This window comes from Nannobrachium achirus, assembly GCF_963921795.1.
Source record: "Nannobrachium achirus genome assembly, chromosome: 13".
In the NCBI taxonomy this organism is placed as follows: Eukaryota; Metazoa; Chordata; class Actinopteri; order Myctophiformes; family Myctophidae; genus Nannobrachium; species Nannobrachium achirus.
In genome coordinates this window covers 8726308-8743867 of record NC_137833.1, presented here as the reverse complement: position 1 = coordinate 8743867, position 17560 = coordinate 8726308, and the positions used below count along the sequence as shown (strand labels likewise).

Below are 17560 nucleotides of genomic sequence, written 5' to 3'. Positions count from 1 at the left end.
TTACCTTGGACAGAGCTTGTGTAGTCGTTTCCACAGACACTGCATGAACCAGGTCCCGTTTATCGTGTGTCTCTTTGCCTCATGATTGTCCACGGTGGACATGGCGACCAGGAAGTCTGCCTCCGCTTGTACGACCTTCCAAGAAGGCGCGGCGTCATCTCCTACAGGGTTGTCTGCTTGACCCCCAGGCTGACCCTGCCTCTCTTTCTGGCAGGCCTCGATGAAGAACACCTTGGGCTTTTGGTCGAGGAGGGGGCATTTTAGCCCACTGAACGTTGCAGTGATGTCATCGATGGAGAGGCGCCCCCAGTCGGTCCCGGAGACACAGCCCTTTTCCCCGTGGCTCATGACGCAGCAGACAAAGGCATCTCCGTGCTGCACAGGGTTGTAGTCGGTGACGTGGAAGTCGGTGAACTCGTCTCCGAACCATTCCCGCACTTTCCCGTACCTCTGCAGCTCGCCGGGGTCCTCCAAAGACGCCAGGAGTTTCAGCGTCTCCTCCATTTTGATCTTGGTCTGGTCTTTAAACATCAGCACTCTGAAGCCCAGCCCGCTGAATGTACGCGCCAAGTCAACTACAGGACAAGAAAACAAACAAACAAACAAACAGAACTCATTAATGTTCAACCTCCAAAGAAAGACTACCAATTACACCATAGCATTGCTCATGTTTACATTTCAGATGTGAAATTGACACACTTGTGAAGAGCAGTTTATGACCACTGCAGTCGGAGAAGGATCTGTAGATCAGTGCTTCTCAACCTGGGGGGTCCCCAACCTGGGGGGTCCCCAGATGACAGTGAGTGAATTGAGAAATGAAGGACTTCTAAGACCTGGTCAAACATTGCCCAAATTGTCAAATAATATAAGAAAGAGGCAAAAGGTGTGGAAATATCTACAAGCTCAAAACGCAGCTCAAAAGGCATTGTGAGCTTGTAGATCTGCTATGTGGAACTGAGTCAAACTAAATGTAATGCCTCAACTCCTACATTCCAAGTGCTTGTCAATTCAAAGAAGCTTTAGTGGCATGAGAAAAAACAATCTGGCAAACCATCGTCTAAGAAAGGGGAACGCCCACTCGGTCTAAAGGGAATGTGAGAAAACAAATTTTACATTGTAAAATTGCTTGTTAGGGTGGGGGGAAAGATTACGCCTCTCTATTTGTGGGTTTTAATTGCTGGGTCACAGCCTGAAAAGGTTGAGAACCACTCTTGTGTAGATGACCAATATTGAAACACAGCCAACAGTAAGAGCATGAGAGTCAAGTGCCACTGCATTCAAACAACATTCATACCTGCATCCTGGTTTGTTCCAGCTCTGGGTGGAGAGCCGGGAAAGATCTCGTTGTTAAAGATCGCACAGAGGCCTGTGGGATTGCTGCTCAACTTGTACTGATCGTCCTGAAAAACAGCAAAAGACAGATTGCGAGGTTTTGCACTTAATACACACACCGATACACTACAATGCATGATCCTGAACTAACCAGACCACACACAGTTCATGCTACTCAACACCGCCCCATCTGGCGTAGTCAGGTTAAAGGGATAGTTCACATCATCTTATTTTCTGTCAATTACTCACCCCACGGAGACTTGAATTCTTGGATATCCTTTTAGTTTTTGTCGCGTTCCTAAGACAATAATTTGAGGAGACGCTTTATGGCTCCATAGGGAACAAAGCAGGCTCTTTGTGTCTCCATAGGGAACCACTGCTGGTCATCAAATTATTGGCTTATATCCATGAACTCAAGTCTACATATGGAGAGTAATCGATAGACAAAGTCATTTGGGGGATGAGCTATCCCTTTAAGTTGATGCATGAGGCTTGGCAGTTATGGAAAATACAAAGTTACTATACGCAAAAGGATATCATTTTTTTATAATACCGTATTGCAAATTCACCCTTTGTCAAGTCCCGCCTGTTGTCCCCCACCCTCATCACACTCATTGGTTGCTGTGTCTTGGTGGGACACTCGGGACACTCCATCCACTATCATTTTAATTCAGTTGCTTTGTATTGTTATTCTGTGTGTTCAATTCTAATTTTAAACTTGGTTTCAGTAAAATGGAGCTGCTCAGTGGCAGTATAGGGTGTGCCAAATGTAGTTCTAAGAGCGGCCATTTCTTGGGTAAACACAGCCTTACACAGGTGTTCTGATTGGAGTAAAGCATTAGTTATATGCAATCAAACAATTGAAACACCTGTGTTTTGACCCAAGAAATGTCCGCTAAGGACTACAATGGACTAGCGCTGGCACACACTATAGTGACTGTTTTTAAATGTTTTTATTTCTCCAAAAATTATGCAAATTCAACATAAAAAATGCGGAACCAGTGCGGGACAAGGCAGATAGAGCCTGCTGGTTGGTCAGTCAGGGACCAACCAGATGGCTAGCAAAGGGTGAATTGTATTATTATTTTTTTTTTTGTAAATGTTTCACTGCTTCTACTTACACATACTAGCTCCTGGACAGGAAGACCACCTGCCACCTTGTCGCTTGGACCACCTGCCACCTTGTCGCCTGGACCACCTGTGACCTTGTCGCCTGGACCACCTTTGACCTTGTCGCCTGGACCACCTGTGACCTTGTCGCCTGGACCACCTGTGACCTTGTCGCCTGGACCACCTGTGACCTTGTCGCCTGGACCACCTGTGTTAAAAAAAGAGAAAAGAAAACATACATGAATTGCATGTTTTTCTATAAGTGGGAGTTGCCGTTTTCCTAATTCTACTAAGATTTCAAATGGACATTTTGCATCGAGTTTTGGATTAATTAAGAGAACAAGCTCTATAGCAAACAAAGGCTTATGTTATTATATGTTACAAGTTTCATTAATGATCTCCACAAATCCAAAAAATGTTCCAACCGCACACAATTGCGGTCAAATACATATCATTTTGGGGTCCTTGACATGGAAACTGTTAGGATTTAGAAGACATTTCTAGAATCGGCCTCAGGTCCTAATGTGTTAAGTTAGTATCAGGCCATGGTAACAAACCTGCATAGTCGCCCCACTGTATCTCCGCCAGCTTAGGGATCTCAGTGATGACGGCATCAGTTTGTAGGAGGTCCACGAAGGCTTTGCAAGTGTCTTCTGGTTTTCCAATAATCTTGTCCATGAGTGCAGAGATTTGGGACTCAACATTGCCCTGGTTGATGGTGGTCAGATTTCTCTGCTCACGGGGGGTTATAAACTTCGCGGCCATCACTGTGTCAAGGATACGTTTGGGGTCCTCGCACAGAATGTCCTGAAGAACTACTTTGTTACGCACAATTGCATCTCTAGCCGTCATGGTGAACCTGAAGAGAGGAACAGTGTTAAAAAAAATGAGGGAAAGTAAGGCGGCCTGTTATAGCGCCACCATGAGGCTGATTTAAAAAGATTGAAGTGGCATTTCTTCCTCTGCCTAGTGGGAATGTGTGTGCACAATTTCACAAAAATTGCACGCTGTGTTCGTGATTTGAGGCATTTTGTTCAAAACTGACCAATCTTACAAACTTTGAAAGCCAATTTTAGCCAATCAGGATGGAATATGGACAATCAGACTGATCCATGTCGATCACATGACTGTAGAGATACTGTTTACCGATTTGCGTGATTTTTGGACAAAATCTGTTGGAGTACTGGCCAAAAGGTAGTTTTGAACAAATTGGCCTCCAGGTGGCGCTAGAACAGGCCCATGTGAAAAATGTGGGGCAGAGGTTCTGAATTGGCATCCAGGGAGTGCGTGTGCTCAGTTTGGCAGCGACCGGGCCAACACCTCCGGAGATTAGTTGGTAACAAACTTTGTGGACGGAGGGACGGACGGACGGACAGACGGACGGACACACACACACACACGGACGGACGGAGGCGAAAACATAGTCTCTTCCTGCCTTCGGCTGGTGGAGACAAAAATAGAAGGGTCCGGGGGAGGTTAGGCTTATTATAACCAGTTTTGAGCGGCTGCCGCCTGTAAGTGGTTTTTCAGGGAGGTTTTAAAGGATGTTAGGGATTGGCACTCCTTTAAGGCCTTCGGTAAGGCGTTCCACATTTTGGTGGTATAGCAGGAGAACAAGTTTGACCCTTTGTTTGAGTTGACTCTGGGTTGACACATGATCTGTGGCGCTGCCTCTGGTGTTGTAATTGTGGACATCCTTTATGGTTTTAAAATATTTTGACTGGTACATGGGTATCTTAGTGGTGTAGTGTATCTTGTACACCAGGCCCATTGCAAGATTCTGTACTCTGTCTTCTACTCTGAGCCACCCCACGCTCATTCTGGCTAGCCATCGTCAAAGAAAAGGGAACGCCCACTCGGGTTGTCCTTCTTCCTTCAGAAGCGTAAGCTATCAGACTCTGCCTCGAGCGAGAGAATGCCCCAAGCTTGAGGTCACCAGCGTTTTCGCCTATGTTTTTTTCGCCTACATGGATATGGTCTTTTCGCGTGGCACTTTCGCCGTGGAGGAGAGTGTTTTCACCTAACCTGTCTGGCCGTTTCGCCGCTGTTGAAGAGCCATTTCGCCTACCCTCAGACTGTCCATGTTTGCATGCCAGTGGGTGTTACCTGTCAATCACGGCTATCCTATGCACTGCCACTCCATAGAAATCACATTAATACAGATTAGAAGTTAGAACTATTGGAATCATTAGGGCTTTGCACAGGGCAAAAAGTCCACAGCCTGGTCCTCCTAAAGCACAATGTAATTTCTCTCTGATGCGTCTTCTCTTTAGCCCCTTTTCACCACACTAGGCCTACACTGCACCACACTGCACCACATAAAATATCTACATTTTCCATTACACAAAAGTACCCCTATCGGTATTAAAGAAACAAATTGACCCTTTTAACTGTGATTATAATGCAATATAAATTTGTATTACAACTATCCTTATTATAATACACTATAATGGATTATAACTGTGATTATGATACACTATAAATTATTATAATGCATTACTATGATAATTATAATACACTATAATAGATTATAACAGTGATTATAACACAATATAATCTATTATCATGTATTACAACTATATCCAGGTGGTCTAAATATAAAGTCAGTGAGTGATCAGTCATTATGAAGTGTTTGGCCCTGCTTGGCCTAGCTCAGACCTACTCTGGAGTGGATACCACGTTTAGTACCACTTTCACACCACTCTACCCAGATCCTTGTTGTGGAAAACCTGGCACAAGTGGGCGGTGTGGTGTAGTGTGGTGTTGGGCCATGTCAGTGGAAAAGGGGCTTTTGAGGCGCATGCAGTGCACAGACTGGGCAGCTCAGAGCGCACCACTCACTCGTGCTGATACAGGCAGCAAAGACAGAACAAAGTGGGCTTGTAGTTTGATAAAAGCTAATGAATGCCGTTTGTAATGGTGACCGTTTGACACCACTGTCACAGTAAATATAATATGTAAATGACAAAGGGATAATATGGAACCATGGACAGTCTGACAGCAGAAAAGACCTAATCCATCTAGGCGAAAAAAACATAGGCGAATATGCCTGACACCTGAAAGGTCTCAGGTAATCCATCTAGGTGAAAAAAACATAGGCGAATATGCCTGACACCAAGCTTGACTAGTGGGGGTGAGATTACTCTGATAGGAAAGGTTAAGCAGGACCCTAATTTGTTTGTTTTGGGCTGTTTGGAGCCTTGTTTTAAGGGATTTTGGGGCGTCGCAATACCATACGTGGACTCCGTAGTCAGTGTGTGTGTGTGTAGGTATGACTAGTGTGAGTGTGTAGGTATTGTGTGAGTGTGTAGGAGTGTGTAGGTATTCTCTAAAAGGGGAGGTACCACACTTGTTAATTAATCAATCAATCCTCTGAGACACAGAGCAAGTAGACAGTAACGGTACCATCTTATATCATCTTGCAGAACACATCCTTTAAGCATTAAACTTATTTTTATTGCTGCATCCTTAATTAGTGTAATTAAGGATGATTGCACCTTAATTAGTTGAGTGTATTTACGACTGTATAATAACTACACTACACTATAACTATTAGTTATTCTCTGTAAGCTTGAGTGACAGACGACTCCGCTCTAACAGTTCAACATGTCAGCCGAGCACACACACACACACGTGCGTGTTGTGCGCAGGAAATAGCAGAATGACATGCCCACAACATGCCGTGCCACATCCTGTGTCCTGTCACATTCCATAGCAACAAGTTAGACCATAAACTGTCAGAAAGCTCTTCAGAAGAGGAAGTTGTTGTGCTGGACAGAATCTGGGTCATATGAGACCCAGCCTCTCAACATTGGGCTTGGAAAAAAAAAAGAAAGAAAGAAAAAAAAGACAGAGAGATGGGAAAAAAACAGGCTACAGTTGAGTTCCAAGTCTCGCAAGCAACATCTGGCTTAGCCTTAAATCACAATACATCCTCAGATTGGCGTGCAACTGGAAAGTACACAGTGATATACAGTAAAAGAAGAGACTTACTGGTGCTGTCACAAAGTTCTCCCTGGAGGTACACAGTCTGTAGGCTGCTGGAGGCTGCTTCACTGTGAATTATTTTAGTTTCGGTTTTGAAAGCTGACTCTACTTTATCACAGAGTTCTCCAGTGCCTGGCAGGGGGAGGCGGGCCCTGACCATAGAAATGTGACACCTGAAATACAACACACATCTGGTTCTCAAGCCCTCAAAACGGACTGGAGTTATACAGCAGTGACTGTTTAGACATATTATTCAATCATATCCTCACAGCCTAATAAGGTGTCAGTTCCACCAGTCAAACCATTACAGCTTGCACAGCAACAACAGGTTACAACATAAACTGTCAGAAACTTCTTCATTTAGAGGAGGAGGTTGTAGTGGTGGGCTGTAATTGGATCACAGCCCGCTCGTCTGGTTCTTTCTCCCCACATGACAGGATGAGGGTCAGATGAAATCCCCACCCAGTCTCTGTTGTGCACTGGAGTTGTTTGTCACAGTGTTCACTTACATAGTTGTGATGTCAACAATAGGCATGGCCATATATGGAATTCTGGACCAAAAACAGATCTCATGTCAAACTAGAAAAGTGCACGCCTCGGAGCAGCACGTTCCCCCCGCCCCTATGTTCCTCTCTTTGTCCCTGCCTGTCTGTCTGTCTTTTACATGCAGGCGAGAAAGTGTTAAGCCTGTGCAGTTTGTGGTAAAGGCTGTGGTGATAAAGGAGATCTGATAAGACATGGGTCTCTGCCACTATGTTCCTCTCTTTGTCTCTGTCTGTCTGTCTGTCTTTTACTCTCCTTTGTTCAGTTGTCCTTCTCTGCAAAATACTTTATGGAAATGTGAAAAGAGAGTGCATGCACGCTCAAATAAAAGCTGCCCCTAATGGGGAGAGAGTGACACGCAGCAAAGGTAGTCGGGATTGGGAATTGAATCTGTCAGGCTACACTGAGCCTACCGGTATGTGGTATGCGCCTGGACCGGTAGGAAAAGTGATAGTAAAGCACTGTTTTTTCCATATTTTTCATGATGTCAAGGATCTTACTTAATGTGTGTTAAACGAGTTAAATGAAACCAATTCGATGTAAAAAAATAACAGCTTTCAGTACCGTCAAATAAAGCAAATTAATTGAGTAAAAATATTATTTTATTCTCAGAAAGAAATTCTGTCGATGGCATATAGAACAGCTTATACCAAGAAATTGTACAGCAATATTCAAAATATGAACGATAATACAATCAATCAAACTTGTGTAGCACTTTTCCGAACATTCAAAATACTCTTAACCTGAGGTTCATTAAGGAAAAATGGGAGGGGGAAGTAAAAATAATTGAAACAAACAAACAATAACAACAAAATAAATTGTGTTAAAACGGTCAGGCACGGCAAGTATTGAACAAATGATATAGCGAATACATCACTGTGAAAAATAGATATCAAATGTAATGGAAATATTGATTATGTAAGATTATGAAACATTCCCGTAATATATCACAATTACAATCATCAGATTTTCAGCAACAAATTGATTTTAGCACCAAGAAACTGTTGTTGCCAACTTCAGATGGTCCCTTATATGTCCATTGCCTGAGGCCTAAGCACTTTCATGCATGTTTTGGGAATGTCCAGGAAAGATTTTGGTCTCATGTTTATTTAATTACTGTTACAGCAAACCACGTTATTCGCTGAATTTGTTAAATGTTTAAATCAACATCTTTGCATGCACAGCAGCATTATGCACATATATGTATTTAGGGTTACCCTAATGTTAAAATGAAGTGTACAGTAACATGATAGTAGCTGAGATTATTGACCCATGCATACAACTTATCTCATTCACTTGTTCAATGACAATATCTAAAATACTCTCTATCCTTTGGTCTGAGGTTTAAAAAAACAACCTTTCACATTACTCAGTACATTCAGTATCAACCACTTAAGCTCCAGTATCCGTATTGTGGGGGAAAGCTTTTTGCAGAAAATGACAGATTGTTTCGTGCTGTGACGCGTTGTGAGCTTGTAGATATATAGGCTATTTTCAGCAAAAGTTTCCCCTGCATAACAGAGAACAGAAAATACGCAAGTATAGAGCCCTGAGCGACTCCGCTCAACCATAATATGGGTTTTAAGTTTGTAAACTATTACAAAATAAGGGGCAACTGTGGCAGAAAGGGTAAAGTCCACTGTGAGGTACAATAGATAAGACTGCAGAGAAAGGCTAGCTGCCAGGCTCTATCATTGTCACTTGGCAACAGTTGTCAACTGACGTGGAATGAAATAAAATAAAAACAAGGCCCATGTTCTATAACACTGTTTCCCAAACAGTGGGACAGGACCCATACCAAAAATAAAATATATATTTCAAAAGATGGAAAACCTTTTCAAATCTAACAACCAACCAAACATATCCAAGAAATGCCATTAATAAAATATTATGCTAATTAGGAAGTAGTGAAAATAGCTCTCAAAGTGGCTCAAACAACGCTATTTTAGTTATTTTTAGTTTGGGTCCTGGGCGATTATCAGATTTCTCTTTTGGGTCACAGGCTAAAAAGTTGGGAATCACTGTTCTATAATGTAATTATGTTGACTGTCATCCAGACGATGCACAGAACTCATGAACAATCAACGTTGTGACCTTGTCGCTTGGGATCATTTGGAGATGGGCGTGAACACCAGCTTCTTCCTGAAGCTGGTCTTAGCTTCAGGCATCTGAGCGCCCTTCTGAGCCACGTCGTCATTGACCCGAACGAGAATGGACATGAGGTCAGCACCACTGTGAGACATACACGGCACGCACACGCACACGCATACGCACACGCGCGCACACACACACACACACACACACACACACACACACACACACACACACACACACACACACACACACACACACACACACACACACACACACACACACACACACACACACACACACACACACACAGATTTAGAACACTCCAACAGCTTTAAACTGGTACATGCAGCAATGAAGGCAATTATGAAAATCGAAACATGATTATTGTTGATCAACTTTGACTTAGCATTCCTTAGAAACATCTTCAAGTATGGTTTTATATTAATGTCTGTGTCATATGCTTAGTGATTATGATTTCGACAGTTACCCGGGACAGAGCTCTCGTAGTCGTTTCCACAGACACTGCACGAACCAGGTCCCATTTATCGTGTGTCTCTTCGCATCATACTTCCCCACGGTGGCCATGGCGACCAGGAAATCCCCCTGGGCTTTCACGACCATCGCGGCGTCATCTTCTGCAGAGGTGTCTGCTTGACCCCCGGGCTGACCCTTCCCCTCGTTCTGGCAGGCCTGGATGAAGAACACCTTGGGCTTTTGGTCGAGGAGGGGGCATTTCACCCCACTGAACGTTGCGGTGATGTCATCGATGGAGAGGCGCCCCCAGTCGGTCCCGAATACGCCACCCTTTTCCCCGTGGCTCATGACGCAGTAGACGAAGGCATCTCCGTGCTGCGGAGGATCGTCAACCTTGAAGTTGGTGAACTCATCTCCGAACCACTCCCATACCTTCCCGTACCTCCGTAGCTCGCCGGGGTCCTCCAAAGATGAGAGGAGTTTCAGCGTCTCCTCCATTTGGATCTTGGTCTGGTCTTTAAACATCAGCACTCTGAAGCCCAGCCAGCTGAATGTACGCGCCAAATCAACTACAGGGCAGGAAAATGTACAAACAAACAAACATAAATCATTAATGTTCAACCTCCAAAGAAACACTACCATTACAGCATTTACATCTCATGTTTACATTTCAGATGTGAAAATGACACGCTTGTGAAGAGCAGCTTACGAGACAAGAGCATTTAGCAGACACTCTGACTAACAATAAGCAAGGTATATCAACATCAATACATCAAATGGAAAGAAATAGTAGGCTATAGTAGGCTAATCTAAGACCTTTCTAATACAAAAAAAGACCATTACTGCATCAACAAAACTATACTGAAGTAGTTCACTCAAAAAATGACTTGTTTCCTATCAATTATTGGCCTCAGGAATGCAAAAGAAAAAAAAGAAAAGAACGCCATGAATTCAAGGATTCGTGGGGTGAATTGATAGGAAATACGTTTTTGGGTGAACTATTTGTTGTCGTGAAATAATATAAGAAAGAGGCAGAGAGTGTGTAAATAGCAGATCAAAAAACGAATTTAAAGCCTCAACTCCTGCTACAACCTAAAAAGTGCTTGTCGGGGTGGGGGAAGTGGGGGGAGGTCCCCAGTTCAAATTGCTGGGTTGCGGCCAGAAAAGGTCAAGAACCAATCCTGTTAATGTGTAGAGTAGATAACCAACATTACAACAGCCAACAGTAAGAGCATGAGAGTGCCATGGCATCCAAACAACATTCATACCAGCATCCTGGTTTGTTCCAGCTCTGGGTTTAGAGCCGGGAAAGTTCTCGTTGTTCATGATCACACAGAGGCCTGTAGGTTTGCTGGTCAACTTGTACTGATCGTCCTGAAAAACAGCAAAAGACAGATTTAGAGGTTTTGCACTTAATACACAACGGTACACTACAATGCTATGAGTAAAGATTTCCTATATAAATGTGAGGCTTTCTTGGATCTCGTTTTAGTTGACCTTGTACCAGAACCAGAGCACAGTTCATGCTACTCAATACCGCCCCATCTGGCGGAGTCAGGTTAAGTTCATGCATGAGGCTTTTCAGTTATGGAGGACAAGTAGAGTCTGCACACTGGTTACGCTCCATAAAGTTTATTGCGTCAACGTTTCGATCAATAGATCTTCATTAGGACAAAAGCTTTTCAGTTATGGAACATACACAGTTACTACAATCTGCATGCAAAAGTTGTTTTTTTAATACCGGTATTGTAATTGTATTTTCTTTTTTTTGTGTGAATGTTTCACTACTTCTACTTACAAATACTGCCTCTTGCGCTTTGTTGTGGAAGGGAGGACCATCTGTTCTGACCTTGTTGCTTGGACCACCTGTGTTTAAAAAACAAAATTATAATAAAATCACATTCCAAAACATACTTCCTGGAATAAGAGAGGTACACAGATTACATGTTTGTATATACTGTAGGAGCTTCCTATTTCTACTAAGATTTCAAATGGACATTTTGCATTGAGTTTTGGATAAATTCAGAAAACAAAATCTGTAGAAAAGAAAGCTTATGTTATTATTTATTACAAGTTGTAGGCCTATTCATCAAGACAGTCTCCACAAATCCACACGATTTTAAAACCACACACAATTGTGATCAAATACATATCATTTTGGGGTCATTGACATGAAAAGGTTTGAGAACAGCTGATATAACAACAACGTTTTTCAGAAAACTGTTAAGTTAAAGTAGTATCATCAGGCCACGGTAACAAACCTGAATAGTCACCCCACTGTATCTGCGCCAGCTTAGGGATCTCGGTGATGACGGCATCAGTTTGAAGGAGGTCCACGAAGGCTTTGCAAGTGTCTTCTGGTTTTCCAATAATCTTGTCCACGAGTGCAGAGATTTGGGACTCAACATTGCCCTGGTTGATGCTGGTCAGATTTCTCTGCTCACGGGTGGTTATAAACTTCGCGGCCATCACTGTGTCAAGGATACGTTTGGGGTCCTCGCACAGAATGTCCTGAAGGACTACTTTGTTACGCACAATTGCATCTTTAGCCGCCATGGTGAACCTGAAGAGAGGAACAGTGTTAAAAAATGAATAAAAAAGGGCATTATTATGAAGTAAACATTACTTTATTCAAATTAATTGAGTTGCACTGGTGTGCATGTTTCCTAAGATCGTAGTGATACTTCCTGTATCTCTTTGGAATGACATTAACCCCACAAGGGGCCCCAAGAAATGCCTTAATAACAGTAGATTAAAAAAATACAACCCCCTTTTATAAATAGTGGGCACTTGGCACCATAACAGAGTTGTAGAATAGGAGAAAACTGGGCACTAAAGCTGAGAGAGCCACACAGGGGGCACATGATATCATAAAGTAATAATTCACTTCCCATGTTCGATGCATCACTGCCATGTTATTGTTTCGACGTCCCATTAGTCCGACGGTACCTATACCCTTAACCCTAACCTCACTAAATCTATGCCTAACCACAACCACTGTTTATTGCGACCGTCAGGGAGCAGTTTACTATGAAAACCTCCACCGTCCGTCCGTCCGTCCGTCCGTCACACGTCACACCTTTGCCCTGCTCATATCTCCGCATCAGTATGACATCACACCACATGTGTACACAAACCTTTGTGTACGTTGCTGTGGCAACAGTCTGTTGTTGCTGGTTTGTTAGTGTACGTTAGCAACCACCTTAGCAACCATGGTTTTACCCTAGCAACCAACTGTTTACCCTAGCAACCAACTGTTTACCATAGCAACCATGTTTTTTTACCCTAGCAACCAACTGTTTACCATAGCAACCAGATACGCAGAGCAGGGATCTCCATATATGGGCATAAACAGGTGACATCACACTGATGTCAGATACTCAGAGCAGGGATTTCTCCATAATATATGGGCATAAAAGGGATTCTGTTAGGGATCTCCATATATGGGCATAAAAGGGATTCTGTTAGGGATCTCCATATATGGGCATACAAGGGATTCTGTTAGGGATCTCCATATATGGGCATAAAAGGGATTCTGTTAGGGATCTCCATATATGGGCATAAAAGGGATTCTGTTAGGGATCTCCATATATGGGCATAAAAGGGATTCTGTTAGGGATCTCCATATATGGGCATAAAAGGGATTATGTTAGGGATCTCCATATATGGGCATAAAAGGGATTCTGTTAGCTGTTAGTGATCTCCATATATGGGCATAAAAGGGATGCTGTTAGGGATCTCCATATATGGGCATAAAAGGGATTCTGTTAGGGATCTCCATATATGGGCATGAAAGGGATTCTGTTAGGGATCTCCATATATGGGCATAAAAGGGATGGTATCCCAGATGATGCCCTGTTAGGAGATCCACACTAACAGAATCCATATATGGTCCTACCGACAGCTGCTATAAGCCAACCCTGGCGATAAGGTCTGAGTCGAAGAAATGCTTCTTTCCTGGCAAGAATTGCCCCTTTATACTGTAGGGCTCGTTTGTGTATTGTATGACATCACGCCACATCATCGGCTGAGGACTGTGTGATGTCATCATATCTCCATATATGGAGACATAAGTTGCTCATGCCCAAATATGGGCTGGTGAGGTCAGACTTAGTGTGATGCGTAGCTTATCTCCATATATGGATATTCAACTTCAACGAGTAACCATGGCAAACTGTCAACTGCCCGTATGTCTTAATAATTGGTAAAACAAACTTTTGGCCTATTTGTGGAGATAAGCGACCAACGGTCGCTTATCTCCCGATTAGGGAGTCTTACTGGTATATATACTGTATACACACACACACACACACACACACACACACACACACACACACACACACACACACACACACACACACACACACACACACACACACACACACACATATAAAAACGTTCTAGCTTTGACGACAGTTATCGTAACTAGTCGCAACTCCTATACAAACTATACAGATCGCTTAAAAGAAATACTAAGACTAACACTACTAGGATTTACCTTCTCCCATCCAGCTCACTTTGCTAGTCTGGGTGGGCTCAGAACTCAGATACCTGTCAAACTAAATGATGGACATTTAAGATGTTCAGAGGACCAGTACTCAGCTACCTGTCAAACTAAATTACTTCCCTAGAGCAGTGGCTTCCAAACCTTTCAGGTCCAGACCCAGAAGAGAGATTAGACATTTTGCCCCGGGACCCAAACTAGTGAAAATAGCAGATCTACAAGCTCACACATGCGCGCACGCACACACACACAAGCACGCACACACGCGCTCACGCACACACACACACACACACACACACACACACACACACACACACACACACACACACACACACACACACACACACACACACACACACACACACACACACACACACACACACACTTACTGCAAAGTCACAGCAGGTCACATTCCACAGCAACAAGTTAAAACACACACTGTCACAAACCTCTTCATTTAGAAGAGGAAGTTGCTGCACAGAAAGTGGGTCATATGATAGCCTAGCACAGCCAGACAATCCACCTATGTTAAAGGTGGGGATATACAGTATAGGCCTACTGCAGTTTTAGTTAGCTGCATTAGTAATACTAATTAGTATATAGTCTGGCCAAGCCAGGCTAGGTCTTATGAGACCACAGCTCTCAACCACGGGCACACCCGCATGATATGGAATTTGGGACAAAAAAGAGATCTCATGTCAAACTAGAAAAGTGGCACCGAGCCTAACCATACCCTCCCCCTGACCCTCCTTGTAAATAACTTTTATTTTGTTTAAAGTGCTTTTCTGATAAATATCTACTGCATATCATACTGTGTTCTATCCGTCTGTCATTCAATGTTGTATGAGTTAAAGAGAAGGATCTCAATGGAAATAAGCCTTGCCTTACCCAAGTTTACTTTTAGTTGACCTTATCAGTGAACTGTACTGTCATGAAACTGTACCTTTTCCTATGCAAAACTTCTAATAAATACTTCAATCAATCCATCAATCAATCCATCAATCAATCAAAACCCCACCTAAAAATAATAATACATTAAAATAAAATAAATTAATACAGTTGAGTTCCAACTCTCACAACATCTGGCTTAGCCTTAAAACACAATGCATCCTCAGAAAGGCGTGCAACTGGAAAGTACATAGTGATATAAAAGAAGAAACTTACTGGTCTTACAGCTGCTGTCACAAACTTCTCCCTGGAGTGTTAGGTATACGGTCTGTAGGCTGCTGTAGGCTGCTGTAGGCTGCTGTAGGCTGCTTCACTGTGAATTCTTTTGGTTTCGGTTTTGAACCCTGACTCCACTTTATCATAGCAGGGCGAGGCGGGCCCTGAGGCCCCTGACCTTAGAAATGAGACACAACACACACACACACACACACACACACACACACACACACACACACACACACACACACACACACACACACACACACACACACACACACACACACACAGGTTGATGATTGGGAACGCCTAATAGTAAACCATCTTGTGTGTCTGTCTGTCTGTCTGTCTGTCTGTGTGTGTGTGTGTGTGTGTGTGTGTGTGTGTGTGTGTGTGTGTGTGTGTGTGTGTGTGTGTGTGTGTGTGTGTGTGTGTGTGTGTGTGTGTGTGTGTGTGTGTGTGTGTGTGTGACGTGTGCAATCGATTATAGCCTAAATATTGACACAACATATACAATTATAATATAATTATATAAATAGTAGGCTATACAATGTAATAATTCTAGATAAAGTATGTTAGCCTGACTGCTTGTTTTGACTGATGATGAAAAAATTGAATCATTACCTCAGGTGAATCGTAATCGAATCGTGAGGGCGATACACACCTCTAATTCATACAGTAATATTATCAATGAGACTGTCTGTCTGTCTGTCTGTCTGTCTGTCTGTCTGTCTGTCTGTCTGTCTGTCTGTGTGTGTGCACGTGCGCGTACGTGTGCGTATTATCAATTTATTATCAACTTATTTTACATTTGTATAGCTTTGCAGCGCCTCAACTCCAGGATTAGGGTCTATGTGCATTTTAGTCATTATAAAACATCAAAACCTTTTACGCAGAGTCAAAAGAAACTTCATTCAGCCATGTGTTGTTTTCTCCACACTGTATTGAAGGGTTTCTCCTGTGTGTTAGTGCCCCCTAGTGGACTGCATTCATTAGTCATCCATACATACAAACACTTCACTGCATGTGTTCCCTCCTCTCTGGATGACTGATAGGAACATGGGATTTTGTCCTACTGTATATTGGTAGACATTTCTTTTGGCATAGAGTTTATTATAACACTGATTCAGACAGGAATAACCTGTTTTTTTTTAGGCCACACTGAACGTCTACCAGGGTCCTCAATGGCCAGGTGTCATCGTAGTAGGCTGTAAAATACATGGACTGAAAAGATTCTGCCGAGAAAAAAATAAAGTTAACCACTTGAACCCTTAACCCTAGTGTCCCTGTTTGGGGTGATAATTCAGCAAAGAAAAGCAGATCTATAAGCTCACAACATCATGTTGCAGCATGATGTATTGTGAGCTTGCGCTGTAGTGGGAAATACTAGCAGCTCTATTATAGAGCCCTGGAGGACACCAGTTGGACTGGTATATAGGTTTTAAGTGCTTAATGATCTCTCTCAGGAGGAAAGTTACAGTACAAGACTCAAACACTCCAGCCTTGATGCAAAAAAACCCCGATGTATTTATGGCTATTGGCTACTATACCCCTGTTTACACTGAGGTCTTCCTCAAGGCAAAAATATCAACAAAAACCCTCATGAATACAAGTCACAACGTTGGCAGTAAATACCTTATATTGTTTTCAGGAAGGCTGGTAGGGTTGATGGGATGATCTACTAACAAGCTCACGAGATTGTAGATCGACTACATTCACTACTTTGGGTCCTGGGGAGTCATCACATTTCTCTTTTGGGTCTTGAGCTAAAAGGTTTGGTAACCAACTGCTTTAGAGTAATAAGGTATCCCCAGTGCAGGCTTTGACACTAAGGGTTGCCCACCTTCCCCTGGCAGGTAAATACAACTTTAGAGCAGGTGGAGTTTGCTTTCAGGCTGCCCGACCAGCGGGCAAAACACAACACCTGCAGATATGTCTGTCCAAACACCTGAACATGGCCAGAGTGCTTCTGGTCTGTGGAATGTAATATAAGAGTACTGTTTACCTATAATGTGCTGTTTTCACTGTTGTTACACTTAAATATATAAAATAACCCATAGTCATTTCCATATGTAGGTATTTGGCATAGAAATTGAAGTATGACATTTATCACACAGCCCCAGAAAGTAAAAAGATAACTGTTAAATTGAACTGGAAATACGTTTTTAGCTATCATTTTATAATGGACGATTTACTTTGTGGGCAAGTAGAACTTGACCTGTACTTGACTGAACAATGAAAATCATGTCATTTTAGGAGGGAGGAGAAATTATGTCAAAAAGCCATACAAAAATCCAGGCCAGGCAATTAAGGTGGATTTTATAGGTAAAAGGCCTTTATTAGTCATAAAGA

The 17560-nt window shown here is 42.8% G+C and overlaps 2 protein-coding genes across 2 annotated transcripts in view; both read right to left on the bottom strand.

Moving 5' to 3' along the window:
• The window catches only part of LOC308296676 (caspase-8-like), a gene marked incomplete at its 3' end in the record, with an annotated part of 38938 nt that continues 21378 nt past the window's right edge, over window positions 1-17560 (bottom strand). Inside the window, exons 2-6 of the mRNA XM_080740004.1 lie at window positions 6436-6602; window positions 3000-3301; window positions 2454-2650; window positions 1295-1400; window positions 1-575 (exon numbers count right to left, since the gene is read on the bottom strand). Coding sequence (XP_080596130.1) covers window positions 1-575; window positions 1295-1400; window positions 2454-2650; window positions 3000-3294 — 1173 coding nt within the window. The 5' untranslated portion in view covers window positions 3295-3301; window positions 6436-6602. The remainder of the gene's footprint in view (window positions 576-1294; window positions 1401-2453; window positions 2651-2999; window positions 3302-6435; window positions 6603-17560) is intronic.
• LOC308296674 (caspase-8-like) lies at window positions 9081-12096 on the bottom strand (the record flags this gene model as incomplete). Its single annotated transcript, XM_080740002.1, has 5 exons — window positions 9081-9204; window positions 9554-10109; window positions 10809-10914; window positions 11339-11406; window positions 11802-12096. The coding sequence occupies 5 exons, from the start codon at window positions 12094-12096 to the stop codon at window positions 9081-9083; spliced, it is 1149 nt and encodes a 382-aa protein (XP_080596128.1).